At 40.7% G+C, this 18,115-nt stretch overlaps 2 protein-coding genes across 2 annotated transcripts in view; both read left to right on the forward strand.

Moving 5' to 3' along the window:
* Positions 1–2,985, forward strand: part of cluha (clustered mitochondria (cluA/CLU1) homolog a) — a 27,193-nt gene extending 24,208 nt beyond the window's left edge. Inside the window, exon 27 of the mRNA XM_010796618.1 lies at positions 934–2,985. Coding sequence (XP_010794920.1) covers positions 934–1,060 — 127 coding nt within the window. The 3' untranslated portion in view covers positions 1,061–2,985. The remainder of the gene's footprint in view (positions 1–933) is intronic.
* Positions 2,986–5,211: 2,226 nt separating this feature from the next.
* LOC104967202 (lissencephaly-1 homolog A) overlaps positions 5,212–18,115 on the forward strand; it is a 44,920-nt gene continuing 32,016 nt past the window's right edge. The window contains exons 1-2 of the mRNA XM_010796619.1: positions 5,212–5,244; positions 14,016–14,153. Coding sequence (XP_010794921.1) covers positions 5,212–5,244; positions 14,016–14,153 — 171 coding nt within the window. The remainder of the gene's footprint in view (positions 5,245–14,015; positions 14,154–18,115) is intronic.

The raw sequence follows: 18,115 nt of genomic DNA on the forward strand, positions 1-18,115 counted from the left end.
ACAGCTCAACATTATCAACGGAAATCATCTTCATACCCACTCAGGTACACAATGCCCCTGAACACCTGCCAGCGCCTTTTTTATTCCTCTCAGGAAAGAGATGGCTGTTTGAGAAGCTCCCCATTATTAACATTCTTCAACAAACAAGTTGCATATTTGCATAACGTATGCAAGTGTTACCATTTAGTGCAATAGTAGCTACAGAACATGTGCTGTGTAAACTGTACTGTATCACATAGCGTTTCAGACACACAAACTTTTCAACTTTCAAACTTAAACGGCACGTACCGGCAGTGATCTACAGCAGTGGTTTTCAACCAGTGGTACGGGGACAAACTGTCTCGCTCTCGTAATGTCTGTCTGTCTTGCTCTCGTTCTTTCTCTCGTACCACTCTCGGTTCCACTTTTACTTTTGCGCGCTACCTGTCTCACTCTTTTCCGGCCTCCAGCTTTTCCTGCTGGAACCCGCCGCTTAAAGGTAGGGGTCCGAGGACCGGCCATAGAGCCCATAGAGTTAAAAGTGGTGGCCGTTAGCTGTAAAAATCCATAGATTAGCCGCACCGTTATATAAGCCGCAGCGTCGAAAAAGCCGCGGCTTATAGTCCGAAAATTACGGTAGTTTTAAAGTGGTCTAAAAAAGGAAAAACATTTAAATATCTAGATTGGAGATGCTGAAAATAGAATTTCTGCTGAATTGCATAAAAAACTTACTGAAAATGCAATTACATTTTCTGCCTGCCTGCTAAGCGATTAGTCATTGTAGACGTGAACTCGACAGTAGCTTTTTAATATATTCGAGGCCTTTGTGGAAATAACATATCGGAGTATGGTTATAAATAAAAGACCAAACCATTCAAATGGTTAATCTATACCAGAAATGCCTCTACAGGCAGTCGGATATTGACTTTTTTCTTTTTTGGTATTGCATTTCAGCCAAAAGGATCTGGAGAACCTGAAGGCAGAGGTGCAGAGGCGGCAGCAGCTGCAGGAGCTGGGGAGGCTCGAAGAGGCCACTGAGGACAGGCCACTGGAACTGGACGACAAAATTCCCATTGATTAGTGTACAACGCCCTCAACACAGCTACTTTCTGCTATGGGGGGGAGGGGAGAGGCCGTGACCAAACAGCCATGTCACTGAGCCTGTGGACCCAGAAACCGAGCGGTCTAAATCAGCATTGAAATAAACAGGGAGGGAAGGGTCAGATGAGACCAGAGAACAAACTGTATGAACTGTAGGAAAGAGGAATACAGAGCGGGGATTTTCCTACAAGGTAGGAAGGGAAGGAGGAGAAAGTACAAACCTAAAGTCAATGTAACATGCAATCTGAAAAATCCCCAGTCCAAGAACCTGGTGATGTGAAGTCACGTTTAGGGGTTGGCTGCTTTAGAAATATGACCTCATACAAAAGAGTGGTTGCAGGCAGGGGTGGGTGACCAAGGATGACCATGACATTGTAAACCTGAGCCTTATCCACTGCACCGTATTCCCCCAGTAATGTTTCTTCTCAGCTCAAAATTCCCACAGCACTGTTAGCCCAGGACCATATATTTTGCCCCTCCGCCATTCCCAAAAGAGCCTCATAGACCCCCGGTTATGTAGCCACCCCCCACAACGGTGCTCTAAATGACAAAGCATCTTCCCTGTCCTAAAACTCAGGGGTACTTTTGTGCACTAAGACCAGAATACAGTCACTAAATTTGAGATTTTTCAAGTAGGGCTTCAGAATGTAAATTCCCTTCTTCATGGCTTCTTTGAACCACTTTACAGCAGACACCCGTCCCGCCTGCACATCACCGATGGTTACCACATTTAATCTTTCTGTCATTTATACTTTCAACATCCCAGGTGGGTGCCTGCTGTGTGCTCTGGTTCATGTTCCTTCAAGCAAGCAAACCAATACAGTGGGATTGATCATGGGTTTGATTTAATTTGCTGGAATTCTTTTTTTTTCCTCTTATTTTAGTATATAATGGGTTTTGTAAAAGTGCACAGGAGAAATGCAATGGTATTTTAGGCCTGTTATCATGAATAATTAATTAATTTAAGCCATGTCTGTTTTATAGAAAATGTATAGAAGTGGAGAAAAACATGTATAAATCTCTATCGGTTGTTTAGACAGGTACTTGATTGTTTATGGAAAACACAGATTTGAAAAGGTCCACCTTTTAAGCAGTACATTTCTCTATCTATATACTAGCTGTGTTCAATCTTCTATTTTTACACATTGAAAGAATATGTGCATGTATGTTTGTATGTGTGACAGTGTGTGTGTCTTTGTGTAGTCCAACATAACATCTACCGGCCAGGGCTGCTGCTGCTTTTGCTGCTGCATAGTTTGAATAGAGGCTAAGCAAACATTGGCTTTCCAAATGTTTTATTTTTCTACTCATAGTAATAAACCTGTTGGATGGCTGATGCCTCTTTTCTTAAAACATTCATGGCCACTAATGTTGTAAATCTGTTTATGTATGAATTGGTAGAAATTATTACTCATCATCACTAGACAGGTGTTCAGCATTGGTAGTAATGGCTGATTTATTGTTGCTGGGTGTTTTTGTTCTTTTTGTTTTCCATTATTGGGTCATCTTCTCATGTGTATCTGAGATAAAAACCAGCCAGGAGTGTCTGTTCATTGAGCAGCATTTAGATCACTTTCTCTTGCAGTTTGGACATGTGATCATGTCCACCGCACATCCAAAAGTGGGCAAAGAAGGGCTGCCTCAATGTGCTGTACCAAAAAAAGACTGATAAAGGTTTGTTTGCGCTTGTATACATGCAATGTTTCCCTCCCATGGCAATTTGTTACTTAATTGTTGCTGTGTCTAAATGTATGTGATTAAAGCAATAGAGAGTTGGTGCTGGAGCTGATTGTTTTTCGAAAATGCAGTTTGAACTTGGCTCAAGACATGCAAGATGGACTCCTTTCTGTACTTGCTGAATTACCTGAAACTAAGAGTGGTATTAAAAACAAGAGGTGATCTCTATAGTCTGGGTGAATCAGTTATTAGTACTAACCCTGTTTGTGCTCCAAAAATATGACCGTACATCAATAGCACAGCGTGGTGTGTGTGTGTTGTGCCTATTTTCAGAATACCTTCATTCGTCCCACAGAAGGGACATTTAGAATTTCATGCTTCTGAATGAAACCAGGGTGATACTGGGTAATAACTTAACAATTTTTTAAAATACACCAACTGATTTGGTTTTTCGGGGTTCCTGTCAATTGTTTTTATTTACTATTTCCCTTGCTGATACGTCTTGCTAAACAGTAATACCAACAGAGTCCAAAAGGTGGCACACTTACATTTGTCTCATTTTAAAGGACATTCATTGACCTGAATGACAGGAGATGTTACAGTGCACTTACACATAAATATACACAGGCTTCTGTTGACTTTGACAAAAACTAGAATGAGGTAATTGATTTTCCCACCAGAATATTAGCCATATGGCCCACAATTAAAACAACACTACCTGTTGAACATTTTCCGAGCCTATTGATATGTTTCTATACAGCAGGATATCCATTGTGTTGGTACTTTAAGATATACAATAAACGTACTGAGAAATATTAATTGTTTTAAATCTGCAGAGATACACTGTTGCTCTTTCAACACAGGGATTTAGTCATAGCTCGCCCCAGAGTTCAGTTTAACGTGTGTTTTGAATAGTTCAGCTGTTAGTGTTAACACATTTGAGATGGTATTACATTTTATTAGACAATAGCTTCAGATAATACAAGAAAACGTATGGTGTATAGGACCAAACTAAGTATATTATTTCACATACAATTTCCTACCATTCACACTTAGGCTACTTGCAATCTAAATGTAGGAAAACAAACCAGTGTGAAATATGCATATTAACCAGAATGACAAATGAATGGAGACAAAAGTATTCCTTTTATTTTCAGATATGGGTCCTAAATGTGTGTCTGTGTAATAACGTCATCAATCCCCAACTGGTGCCCACTATTTTACATTTATTGTACTAAATGAAGATTGTTATGTTTTCTCAGCTGACATTTCTTCTACGCAAAGCTTCTTAGGCCAAGTGTATTGAGTCTGCTTCCCCTGATGTATGGTATGTGTGTGTTGTCCTTTACAAAATAATATTATTATATTCTGGTTTGAGTCTGCTTTTATATTAAAATGAATACAATAAAACTAGGAAATAAGGTTGTTTGGGGTTTTGATAACTCAGATGTGGAAATTGTATATATATTGTAGCGACCCTGTATAGGAGGCTGAGGGTGTCACTCAGGCATCCCCCGTCTCTTGGCCAATCACAGAGCTGCACAGGATGCTGGTCTAGGTGCGGAACTGCGGTTTGGGGAGCGGACGGGGGAGGGCGGGGAGGTTGTGACGTAGACACGGGTATATATAGGTGTGTGTGTGGGAGTTGAGTAGTAGTTTTTTAAGGTGGAAACCCCAAGCTGTACCTGTTCCTGAATCTGTGATCCTAAGAAATAAGAGTTATTAAAGCCTAATAACTAGAAGCCTGTTTCCGACTCCATCTGTGAACGTTACAATATTAACGTACGCAATTTTCCTTGAAAGATTATTTTACTGATTACTTGAACATTAAACTAGTTCCTTGTTACTTTCAACACTGTAAATTAGATTTAGCTTAGTGTACATTTCCAGTATGAAACACACAACCTACAAGTAAAGTCCTGCCCGGAAGAAAAAAAAGGTTACTCGAGTAAGAAAAGTACTGGCAGAAGTACAAAGTAGCAAAACATTGAAATACTCAAGTTAAGTTCTTAAGTAAATCTACTTTGTTACTTTACACCAATAATGTAGTTATAAGTGCAGGGATGCTGAGAAGTCATTAAAGAGTTAAAAACAGAAAAATGTTCTGCTATCAAGGGCGTGCGCGCTCCCGTAAGACCGTGAACGCGATCTCGTGCGCGCTCCCGTCTGAAGGCGAATGCGGTAGCCTACGAAAAACAAGCGAGGAGCGGCGTAGAGACAAGACGGGCACACTTTACCTCCACATCACAAGATCATATTTTGGAGCGGAAATTTCACGCCCTGTCGGGTCGTGTTAGCGTTAAAGACGGCTGAGGATATTCACAGGCAGGAACAATAGGGTGAGTCCAAATAGTTTTCACTTGTGAAGCCGGTCAGGGTCGAAGGAATCTGGCGTTAGGTGGGGGAAAATGACGATGTGGCTGTAATTTTTGCACCTCCTTTTTATGTCTCAAAATGGCGGATAGGCCGCTTGGACTGGAGCAGCAGGTACCTTGTCAGCGGAGTTTATCCTTGAGTCCAGATAAACAATATTGAAAACAGGTCTGCCATCGTTAGCAGTTCTGTAAGGTAATTGTAGCCATTTGAGCTTGAGTGCATATTACGAGGCTCTGGTCGCTGTTAGAGTGAACGTACGAGCTAACTTTGTGACTGCTAACTTAGCTAACGTTAACTTTAGCTAACATTAGCTAATGGCCATAGATAACATTGAGACACCGGCTGGCACTGTCGTCATGTCGACCAAAATTGTCAGCGAGCACCGAGGTGCAAACATGGCAGTGTGTGAGATATGTCAGGGCCATCGGAAATTACAGCTGCATTTGGCGTCCATCCCAAGTTAGTAATAATCAGTAATTAGCATCGTTTAGGGTTGCGTTAGTGCAGCCTGTCAACAACAGCGACACTTAAATATAATGTAGATCACACGACGGTACCACTAGCATCTAACGTGAGCTCTGATGGACATGTTATTGCTATCATTGTGGGTGGAAAGGTTGTTGTCTGTCGGTGCAGGCGCTACAGTTTCACACTACTGCTGTATCAGATTATATTCTTCGCCTGGTTTGTATATTTGCTTTGCACATAAGTGTAACGGAATTTCACAAAACCCTGCTGCAGTTTTTTAACATGACATGCTCCTGAGAATTATCCCTCCGCGCTGTCACACTGGTGGATGCTCAGCTGTAGCTGCCATCATCTCTGCGACTTCATGCGGTTTGTTGGCACAGGGCTGGAAAATCAGGGTGGAGCACATCGCAGACGATGAGTTTATATTTATTGAGTCTACACTGTACTCAACTGCCTGCCCTGTTTTCAGTTTGCCCGTTTATTTTCTCTCATTGTGCGGATGAATGATTGAGTGATTCGGGTCAGGCATTTGTGAACGAAGGGCATAAATGCAAATCATCGCTGTGGCTCACATGGGTGTGCAGTGAATCCCACAAGCGAGTTCCCCTCGTAAATGTGAACCTTGTCGTGATATCGGATATAACGTTAGAGCATTGGTTTGATCAAGGGTCCTTGGGTGATTTATGTTTCCCAGCCACGCCTGCACGGACTGCTTTGCAGCGGATCTGATCTACTGGAAATATTTGATTTTGATAGCATTTTTTAGAACAGTATTCCAAATCCAAAAGTTGACTGTAGTGCTCTTCTCTCAGGTAAGAGTTTTTGGGCTTGGACTGACACATCTTGAAAAGGAATATGATCCGTATGTGCCTGGGGCTATGTCTACATTTACAATCAATAATCAGTTAAATAAATGGGTTATTCAATGTATTCTACTGTAGTGGCGCTGATGCGGTCTATATTTTTAATATCACTAATGAGGAATATCTCTCAAGCTGTGGTAAAGTCAAATTGAGTCATATTCCCTGTGTTTCAATGTTATGCTTTCTTCAATCTAATAGGCATAGCCTATATTTAGTCCTGGTATATAATATAGCTTAACACAGATCATTCACACAGTCTATTTTTTTGACTGGTTTTGCTGTTTACTAAATTTGTCAAGCATTTTCATTTAGATAAGCGAAAAAGCTATACAATTTGTGGAGCCTATATAATCTAATGACGTGTGATATGTATCAGAAACACCAGCTTTACAGACTGAGCATGATGTAGAAATGGGTCAAAGTTCAAACGGCACAGTACTTGAAACAGACTCAAACTGTGTATCACTAGACCCATTATCTGTTTTTGACTTCTTGCGAAAAATAGCTAATATGATAACAGCAGCTCTCTTTCTTTTCAAAATACAGGCATGCTTAATTTCTCTAACAGAGAAAGGATAAAAAAGCTTTCTTAGTCACTCCCGAGTTTTATCAAATGTGAAATTAAGCAAGTCCCTCCCGCCAGCCAGTCTATTCAGTGCACTCAGCAATGGAAACACAGCTGCACTGATTTTACAACCTTCAGCCATTACAGGATATGCTTTGCTGGTACTTATTGCCAGTATAACAACAAAGCAAAGCCACAGATCATGCAGGACGTTCTTCATTAATGTCATTGGGGTAGTCACGACTGAAGTGTAGCCTTAAGGGAGCAGAATGTACAGTTTTTCCAAGAGGGCCTCTTTATTTTGTGTCAACAGACATTGTGCATGAGTGTTTCTTTTTGTGATAGTGGTTGGTTGAAGGGCAGCCTCTCCTTCCGACAGAAACCCAGAGGTTGACCTCCGACCCCGGCTGAGCTCCAGCTGACCGATCATTACTGACCCGCTGCCAGCAGCAACTGCCAGTCAACCTACAAATGACCGCATGGATTGTGGGAAAACGTCTGTAAATGGCAACCAACTCTAAAGGCTTTTGAATATTATTTTACCCAAACCATTTATAGTGGTTGCTATACTTGCCTGAACAATTGAAAGGTTTGATTTTGAACATGGTTCAGAATTAGTATACACCTCCTCTCTAAAATAAGAGTTTTAATTATTTAAACCAGTAACTTCTTAGCATTATGTGAAAATACAGGAGACATTGAACAAGCATATTATGGTTATTGTGGGGAACTTATCTTGTACTTTCACAATTTACTCAAGCAGTAATGAGGCTAACTAGTAGTCATTGTGTTTTTCCCACCTGTGTATTCAGGTGGATCAGGCAGTGTAGATATTTGGCTGTGTGAGCTTACTTCCTATTCAGTCTGTGGTCCCTCTGTGTTTTGATAATGGCTCTGATCTAATAGGGTGGCCTGCTAATTTATTTGGCTACATTGGATTGACAATTTGAGGGCTTGGTACTTTTGTGTCTGATGGCCATTGTATTGGAGTATTAGCCAAGGCTGTGAATACTGCATTCATTCCTAAAGAAACGTTGTTATGAAAGTTGTAAAAACAATTTTGCAAAAGCACAAGTTACAAATTGATCACATTATGTTACCTTTATCTGATGGGTTGTTGTTTAATAGCCCATCTTTTCTATTAGCCTCTTAGCAAAGACTAGTTGTGTAATTTAATAAAGTTATCTGACAGTTACCAACACTCATATAACCCTCACCGGCCTAGCGGGTTGTAACGGCTGCAGATTGAAAGCTGAGCCAGATGTTCACTCTGTTAGTGACAAAGCTCTTAGGATGATTTGCGTCTGAGTGCTTTTACCAAGAACAGCCATTCACAGAAACTGAAGGTGATTTACAGAATACTCAGCTGTCCAGTCCCTATGGTGAGAGAGGTTTGTTGGTTTAAGAATCCGGACATTTGGAGTTGAACAGACCCCTACAGCACAGGCTAATGACAGACATTACCTAATTCATTGCTTGGCATAATAAATGATCCGTGTTCATCCGGCTGCTGCAGCAAAGTGATGCACTCAGAGCACGTCAATTACTCTGTGGGTTGCTGTCTCTTCATAGGGACATGTTCTGCCACAAAGTTATCTTATTCAGAATTTGAATAAAGTTGCAGCCACTGCTGAAACCAACGTTAAATTAGAGTTACTTTAATTGTCTCATGTGAGAGGTGTTTGTCTTGGAGAAGATACTTGCACTATCAAAACCAAACATCACCAAAGAGGCCCACACTTTTCAAGCTACTTTTTATGTAAAATATCAGTCCAATGAAAGATTGTCACTTATCCTTTTATCTAGTCAAAGAGTGTCAGCTGGCAGATCCCACAAGTGTTTTGTTTTAGTTTGGAAGGTAATAACTTCACCTTATTTATTATTTTCTTGCAACTATTTACTTTTGCCTTTTTTTAGCGTTGGTTTTTGTCCCCCCTGGTCACCAGTGCAGTTTGAAAAAGGCAGTCAATACATATTCTGTGACATTCCCAGGACATGGGGGACATGAAGGTGAAGTCACCAACAAAAAATGAAGACGACCCAGATTCCAGAAGTTAGAGATGCTTTGCTTTGCTGACATAATGACACTCACAGAAAACTGTGAATAGGACGTGAGGGTGAGGTGGTAACTGTCAGCATTTTCAGCATTGCTTAGGTGGGGTGCTATGTTTTGTGATGAGCTGCTGAGATACACTATAGACTTCATTTTAAACTCTGACCGTGCTTTTAATTTGACCCCTCTTGCATTTCATTCCTCAGGGGTGTCTTGCTGTGTTCAGACATGGAAGTGAGAATTTATAAATATGTTGTACACATACCTCTTCTGTCATACTACTCGGCAGTTTGAGGGATCCATGGTTATAACATTTTACTGCGGTCATATATTGAGCAGTTGGACCAGGTGCACAATTTGTTAAACTGTATGGACATTGAGTTTTTTGTGTAATGAATAGTTTACAGGGTTTCTTGAAAATCCTTTTTGAAATAGTATGCTGACACATTGCTCTTCGTTTTCTATCATGGTTTTCCAGTTTGTTGGTTTGAGGGATTTGACAAACATCTTATATTTGGTGGTCCAATTAATTTGTTTGACTATATCAAAACAGACTGAAAAGACAGTGATACAATGGCTGTGGTTCATTACAGTTTTGAATTGGCGTTTGGTTGTTGTTGCATTCTTAAACTGACAGAGGATTTTTATCCGTTATTCATTAAATGTGGTATTTTAACAACAGATAAGCTGTTGAGACTCATCAGGAAATTAAACGTCGTCTCTCAGAGCAGTCTGCTGCATTACAGCAAGGGGCCCCTTATTGTACAGTTCCTGCTGCTACACAAAGACAAGAGAATCAATGGGAGGAAGACACATACCCATTATCAACCGGCACTTGGCAGATTTACGGATGCACCAAGGCTATAGCCCATTCCAGCAAGACCCAACCGCATTTTGTGTTGAGCCAATTAGCCTGATTATTTGTTTGAGCATACATTTTGCTTAGTACTGAAACCACAAATGAGATTTGAAGAGAGGGGAGTCTCACACATTAATGGAGACTCAGAGCGATAACAGCTGCCAGCAGTACAGAGGGAAGTATAAATATATAGTAGATGACCTCATTTCACACGCCACAGCCAGGTTGATGTTGAAGGCGCAGGCCTTTTAATGGATATTTTCCATTTGGAGTTTTATAAAGGACTATTTTTAGCTTCAGTGCCCTGTCTTATGGTGTTGTTGTACTGCTGTGAAGCCAGAAACCCCCTGCACGTTGTAATCCAAACACAGTCAGAGGTAAGCAGACATTTGGACTGCTGTCATATCAGGTGTGGTGACATCAGGGTCCAGAGGTCAGCCGTCGGCTTTACAATGTCAAAGTGACACACATGCAAATAAGTGAGCAAACACAACAATTTGACCGTTCTTACATTCAGCTGAATGGACTCAATATTCCATATACGAGCGTTATGTTTTAATATACGTATAAGTCCTTAGATGCCATGCTCCTTTTATGCATGCAGGAGTGAGAATGAATACATTTCCCTTGTGGTCATTTCACTACTGCATCATCAGCTGAGATGTGTGAATTTTCCTTCATCACAACTTCCTGCTGTGTTTCCATTCCTCATGCCTTCTCCAGAGGTTTCCTTCACTTCTCCTTTCACATACATGCCTAACACATCTTTTCCAATACATGTGTCTCGACATTAGGGGTGTTACGGTACACGTACCCTACGGGCCCTTCGGTTCGGTACACGTGTGTACCGAACGAGTATTACGTTAAACGTAAAAAATTGAGAACGTGAACAACTTTTTGGAAGTAATCTCAGGTGCTGCGTCGCATTATTCAGAGCACTTTGCTCATATTGGGTTCAACGCGTCATAGAGCGAGCAAGTAATTTCATTGGACGAGAGGCATACTATGAGAGCTGGTCACAGGGATGCGTTCAAATTTAGTCAGTAATTTGAGGAACTGTCGAAATGGCGAACGCAGGTAAAGCTGAGCTCGAAAATCCTCCAGCATCATTGAAGTCTCCGGTTTGGGAACATTTTGCTTTCGCAGTTACGTACAAGGATGACGGACGAAGCCAGATGGACCGAACCAAAGCTGTTTGTCGGCATTGTTCAACTAAAATTGGTTACGCGGCTGGCAATACATCAAACTTGCACACTCATTTGAAAAGGCATCACCCGAACGTGAATATCACCGGTACCAAAAGAAAAAAGACTGAAGTGCAAACCCAACTCCCACTAGCATTTAAGCCTCCACCACTCGCAAAGAGTTCAGACCGAGCCAAAGCTATTACAAACGCCAAATATCCTTATCCTTATGTTGCCATGTTAGCAAAGCGCTACCTGGCTGTATCTGCTACCTCTGTCCCTAGCGAGAGGGTGTTCTCCACATCAGGAGACATTGATTCAATCAACAACTTTATTAATCCCGCAAGACGCAATTGGTTATGAACAGCAGCTTATGTCATGTGCACAGGCAGGAACATACATAGGACATTGTTAGTGCAATCAGATCTGCCTTTTCAGCAAGCAATGTGGCCAAGTTAATTTTTCTTTAAAAAAAAAATGAAAATACAATGACAAGCAAGTCATAATGTCAAACTAGCTGCTTAGGTACTAGTACAGGACAGTTCAAACACAGATTATTTCAGTTCATCAAAATGCTTCACCTTAATGTTTATTTTATTATATTTTGTATTATTTGAGTGAATATTCACAGTTTAATAATAATTAAAAACCCCAAACAAATATGTGATGTTTTGTGAGTAATATACAGTAAAGTTCAAATACAGATTATTTCAGTTCATCGAAATGCTGCACCTTAATGTTTATTTTGTATTTATTTGAGTGAATACATTATTCACAGTTTAATAATAATTAAAAACCCCCACAAAATATGTTATGTGTTGTGATCATTCTTTCTGCTGTACCGAAAACGTACCGAACCGTGACCTAAAAATCGAGGTACTTACCAAACCGAAATGTTGGTGAACCGTTACACCCCTATTCAGTCATGTTCATTTTCATTGTACAGTTTGTTTATCTCTTCATTCATTCATTCATAGTATCACAACAGTGGATGGAAGTCCGCACCTCGAATCTGAGCTCCTTGTGATCAAACTGGCGAAGGTAACGAATAATGATGCCATGCTATTGATTCATGTAATCATTCATGTATTCATTCATTAATTTGTATGTGTCTTCATGTCAGAACACTGGAAAGGTTTTGTTATAAACATCCTAGATCAAGTACTGTATTAACTCTTTTAAATAACATTCGTCGTCGTATTTTCCAGGTCTTGTCTGTAGCCTATTTTCTTATCAAATGCTTCCCTTTGAGAATTGAGCTGTCAGCTTCTATTAGCTTTCATTTGCTCCCCTGAATCGCTACATAAAAACAAGAGTAAAGTCATCAAGCCAGCCACAAAATCACTATTGCTCCTCCTCATAACATTAGGGAAAGTGTTGGCAATTTCCACAACTTGATGCATTTATCCTCAATTCATTACCACTGCTGACAGTTCTTTCATGAGAGGTAATCAAAGCAAAACCACAGCTACCAGAGCCTTCTTATAAAAGCAGCAGTATGTTTGCAGACGTATGTATGCAACAGCCACGTCTGTTAGTAAGCCCTGTAGGAGGTGAGTCGGCCTATAATCCAGGAGCTTATCTGTTGTGTTTGTGTTGTGAAGCAGCTTAAATTGTGCAGATACAACACACACTCTTCTCCTGACAGGATGCCAGTCCACTGCAGAGACTTTTCTCGATTTTATCTCTGTGAACATTGATTGCCAATCAGAGAAGCACAGAAGTCCCATTTTTGAAAAGCCTCCAACAGCTGTTCCAATACTTAATTAAACCAGAACATGTTTTTTCAGCAATACACATGTGCTAGCCTTTTAAGAACTATAAATACGAGATATTATGCACATTTTCAGGTTCATATTTCTATTTTGTGCCTCTACTGTGACATGTTTACAAATTTTAATGTTCAAACATTGCTTATTTTTATCATACTGCCTGTGCTGCAGCACCTCTTTTCACCCTCTGTCTGAAACCAGAGGCCAGTCTGCTCTGATTGGTTAGCTGGCCGACTCTGTTGTGATTGGTCAACTGCCTAGAGATTTGTCTCTGCAAATCTCTTGCCATTTCAGACCATTTACATGCACACAAACCTATACAATTCAGTGCAGGAAAGGGAAAACTGCAAGAAGCATAATAGACCCTCTTTAAATCTGTATTAGAAGATGTACTTTATTCTGTTGAAGGTTTAGGACCATACTCATATTTCAGTAGTGTAAAGTACCTTTACTCAAGTACTGTACTTAAGTACATTTTTGAGGTACTTCTACTTTCTTCTATTATATGCTACTTCATACTACTACTCAACTACAGTTTGCACTTTTTATTCACTACTTTTATTTTCAAATATTTATTAATACTTATTTTGCAGGTTCATAATATTATGAATAAAACTAAATTGACTAATGGATTAAGATTTGACTAATATACATGGCTGCAGAAAAAGTCAGTGAAGTTGGCTCCACCTTTACAATCTGCAAAATTAAAATGATGTTCACATTAAAGGGGCCCTAATATGCTTTTATGGGGTTTTCCATTATATAGGTTGTTGTACATGATAATGGACTGCAATGGCTAAAATCCACAAATCCACACCAGAGGGAGTTCCTCTTACCATCATCTTTTACTTTTTAAGTACAAGTGTATATGTCAGACTGATACATGTAACATACTGTAGTATCTCCAAGTTAAAATGTGGATTACTTCTTAAACGTATATTTAGCTCTCTTGTTCACCCTTTAATTTATTCTCCAAGCTTGGTGCATACGAATAAAAGAAGCGGCAGCTTAATGAAGTGTGATGAGAAGCTTATGAAATTCCCTCTCAATGAGGCTGATGTAACCTTTTGTGTGATGTGCTTTGTCTCACTGTGCAACCTTTGCTTGACTTCCAGGGTTTGGTGTTTGAGGAGGAGAGACCGCCACCGCCGAACCAGGCCCCTCTGGCCCCTATGCTGGAGTTTGTCTCCGCCCAGACGGGGGTTCCTGTGGTAGCCGTAGGGGGAGGGGCCAGTCTGGGACGAGAGCAACAGGTAGACATCGATTTCTTTACGTTGCATCATCTACCCTTTTGATTTCTATTGGACTAATTATAGGACTGTCTGTAAAAGATGAAACAAAGACTGTAATAAATAATGAAGGCAGTGTTTGAAAAAAAATACCTCTCAAACACTACTGTTTGAAATTAAGGTAACGGACTAGAAATATTGATTCTTTATGGTTGGAGGATACATTTCATAGGTCCCTTTCAAAAACAATAGTCAGGTGAAGCTTAACATGTTAACATTTTTGCTGTAGGCATTCCTTCTGTTCATACTGACAATAAAATCATCACAGATACAAATGCATTTTCATTTTAAATGATGGGGGACAAAATCCACAGTCCTTCTTTTATTCAAAAATCTATTCCAAAGTTCCTCTGAGGATAATATAATGCTTATTTTTACATTCCCTCTCTTTGTTAAAATATTCAAAGTCTCAATGGGGAAATACAAAAAGTTAATGACTTAAAAAAATGATAAAGCTATCCTTTGATAAAGGGTGCTTAGGGTTTAGTTATGGTTTGTGCCAGCCGTTGCGGGCACACATTAGATTATGTATTTTATCAGTAAATGACTATCCAGAAATGTAGTGAATGAGACTGCAGTCTGTCCCTGGAAGGCAACTGTTCCTTTATATCACTTTTTGGGCACTTTTGATATATATTTTTCAAGTGTGAAAGTGGAGATGGATAGGAAATGCAGAGAAAAGAATAAGGGATTGACATGCTGCAAACGATTTGGCCACAGAAACTTGCTTATGTTGCATGAACCCTAATCATTCTTCTATTGGATCACCCAACAACTGTTTCTTGATTGAATGTTTTCTCATGAGGTTTACATTAATGACATAGCAAGTCCTCTTTTCGTATGATTAATATAACATTTGAATCATAAGTAATACATCAATCATGTTTGCATACATGCATCATAATTCATTTTGCTGGCCGCTTGGGAGCAGTGGAAAAATATGTTACACATTAACATATTATGACCTTTTACAGTATATATGGTAAACATAGGAGGAAGCAATTGCCTATTTACACATCACGCAGACATAAAGCCACATTAACATGTATATGTAGTTGCATTTTTGGCCTCTGGATGTCCAATATATTAACCCTCCTTCCAGTTTTGTTTTGGTCTCATATAATTCCTAAATAGTCTGTTTGTTCACCTGCTAGTTGCTAACTTTGTCTGCATGCTGTTTGGTGCTGAGTTTTTTCTATTTAACGATGCTAAGAGCAGAACAATTTGGTAAACACAGTGTGGTGAGCTATGGAGCGTATTATCTATTTTGACATCATCCGTATCATGTCATTTGATCCATTGTCAATAATTAACATAGACGTTTTAACACCAGCACTTATTATGTTAATAAAGGCACATTCACCTAAAAGTTGCTTTGGTAAATATGCCAATATTAGAGAACAAGCAGAAGATATTCCCTCACTTCTTTACACCATTAGGTTTTCATAATAGCCAGGGCTGGCACAGACTGGCAGCCAAGCTCCTTTTATTTAGACATTACTCTTCATAGAAGTGTACATTTCAGCTCTGGATTTGACAAATGCTCCTGGCCTGTGAGTAATATGGATGTCTAACAGTCACTATCTGTAACAGAGGGCTGTACCTCAGCGTGTGTGTACCAGAAAGTGGAGCTGAGTTAAGGATATGTAGTGTCATTCAGACTGAAGTCAATTTTTAGGCTATATTTATTTTCTGGATTCTAAACATATCAGGAAATATGCTGCTCTAGCCTCCTCACTAAGCGATAATGAAGAAGAGGAAATGTAATATTTGTCAGAATTGCTCTAGTTCTGTCACTGCCGCTAAGCCCATCAGTATCAGAACTGCTTTTCATCACTGAGTTGAGAACATTTGTTAATAATTTGACTTTTTTTTGCTGCACACTGTTTGAATGTTGCAGTAGTCCAGATGACAACTGAGAAAAGATGTAGCGTTGGCAATCAATATGTTTTATTCTTGCTACAAAATTAACCATCCAGTGAATCAAGATGACTACCGTTTGCCCTTGTTTAAAATGATGATTGCTGCCCATTGTTGCAGAATAATACATTGGTGTCAGCTCTCCAAATGGCACTAGTGCTAACTATATCAACCTAACAAAGCAGTTTATCATGACAGGTGAGATTTTTTAAAAGCTGGGTCAATTAGTTTTAAGTGGATCTCTTTGACGGTAACATGCGGACATTGGGATTTCTACCAAAGAATGGAGTCAGCTACGCATTTGATGAATTACACACTCAGCTTGAAACTGATCTGTCAGCATCTGAAATATTCATTATCAAAAGCGGCTGTGATTAAGGTCGGAGGTGAGTTTGCTTTGAAGTCGCACAAGGTACAAGACTACTTATTTTCCTGGTGGAATCAGTAAAGTCATTTTGATTATATTTCTACACCTATAATATGCTCTACATTGAAATACTAATGCTATATGTTTTACTGAGCATAGTATGTTAATAACCCTTAATATATTCTAATACATAAGCTCACTGAGCTTTATGATCATGCTTTCAAAGGACAAGCTGCTCATAGACACTCAGATAAGATATTGGATGAGATAAAGCCCATGGCACACCAGTCAAACATCTTCCAACAAACACTGATGTTTGGTTGGAGTGCCATTGATATATTTCCTTTTTAAAGGGATATTTGGTCAGATATGTGTTATCTCAGTTTTTCAATGTTTGATGAGGTGTTTTGATACTCACCATTACAACTGATTGTAAAAGGTCTGTCCTTAATTCATGAAAGATATCCTCTTCACAAGCAGGACAACACCTGACAGAGTAAAACGTTTGAAAGAAGAAGGAAGAAGTTATCATACCTTCATGGAGTCACCACTTCTAGAGACCCGGGCCTGTCCTTCGTGACCAAGGCGGTGCCATTCACGTTCGCCATTCCAGCGGGGCAGATGGCTCTGTTTGCTGGGGAGGAGGATGACGAGGACTTCTCGTTGTCGGGGACTTCAGGACCCATGGAAGTCCACCGCTCAGGTTGCAGGGCCGCACGGACAAAGCATGTCCCAGCGTGTGCCCCCTTGATATGAGCCTGGCACCCCATCTGCTTCCACTGGCAGCAGACTGGGCGGAGTACCTCTGCCCCGCTGCCGCGTGACAGGCCAGCTGCAAATAACACGGGTGGGTATGTTGGGCGTCTTGCTGATTGCTCTTCCGCAAGATGCCCCCACCTCACCAGATCAGAGTGATTATTTGGCCGCAGCATCGGACAAATTAATATCCTGGTCCATGGTGTGGGCAAAAAAAGCCGTGATGATCTCCTGGGAGCCCCTTGTCTACGGAAGGGCTCTTTAGATCAATTTCCTCGGTCACGTGGATGAGGAACAGTCGCAGCTTGGCCGTATGCTGTCCCACACTTGCCGCCCCGCTGTAACGGTACGCCCACACAGCAGCGTTAAAAAATCTTGGAGGTAGGCGTATCTGAAGCTTGGGGATTTTTTAGGAGTAACGCGACCAACAACCAATCCCATGAATCTCCCGCCCCCGACATACAAAGCAGGGGTTCTCCCTGGCTCGGCAGGACAATCCACCCTTGGGGATGGACACGTTGGCACACGAGCCCATGGCCAAGATAGCTGCTCTACGCCATTCCTCCGCAGTGCCATAGGGGCATTACCCACTCTGGGCCAACCACTCCAGGCTTGGCTCCTGAGAGGGACAGGCCAAGAAGAGGTAGACTGTCTGACAATGTTATACAGCCTATCCAGGCAGCAAGAGCCTGTTACAGGACGAATTGGTTGGGATTCCAACGTGGGTGCGAGGAGGAGAGTCCAGAGCCTCTGTCCAGTACATTGGGCTCTATTCTGCCCTATTTACAGTCTACGCCTTTCCACCGCTGCGTCTCATTCTCTTCCTCCTGGAGAGGGTGAGACGAGAACGTCTGTCAGTCATCCTGGTAGTGCCAAGGCACAC

Source organism: Notothenia coriiceps, unplaced genomic scaffold (assembly GCF_000735185.1).
Source record: "Notothenia coriiceps isolate Sejong01 unplaced genomic scaffold, NC01 NC01_scaffold00037250, whole genome shotgun sequence".
NCBI lineage: Eukaryota > Metazoa > Chordata > Actinopteri > Perciformes > Nototheniidae > Notothenia > Notothenia coriiceps.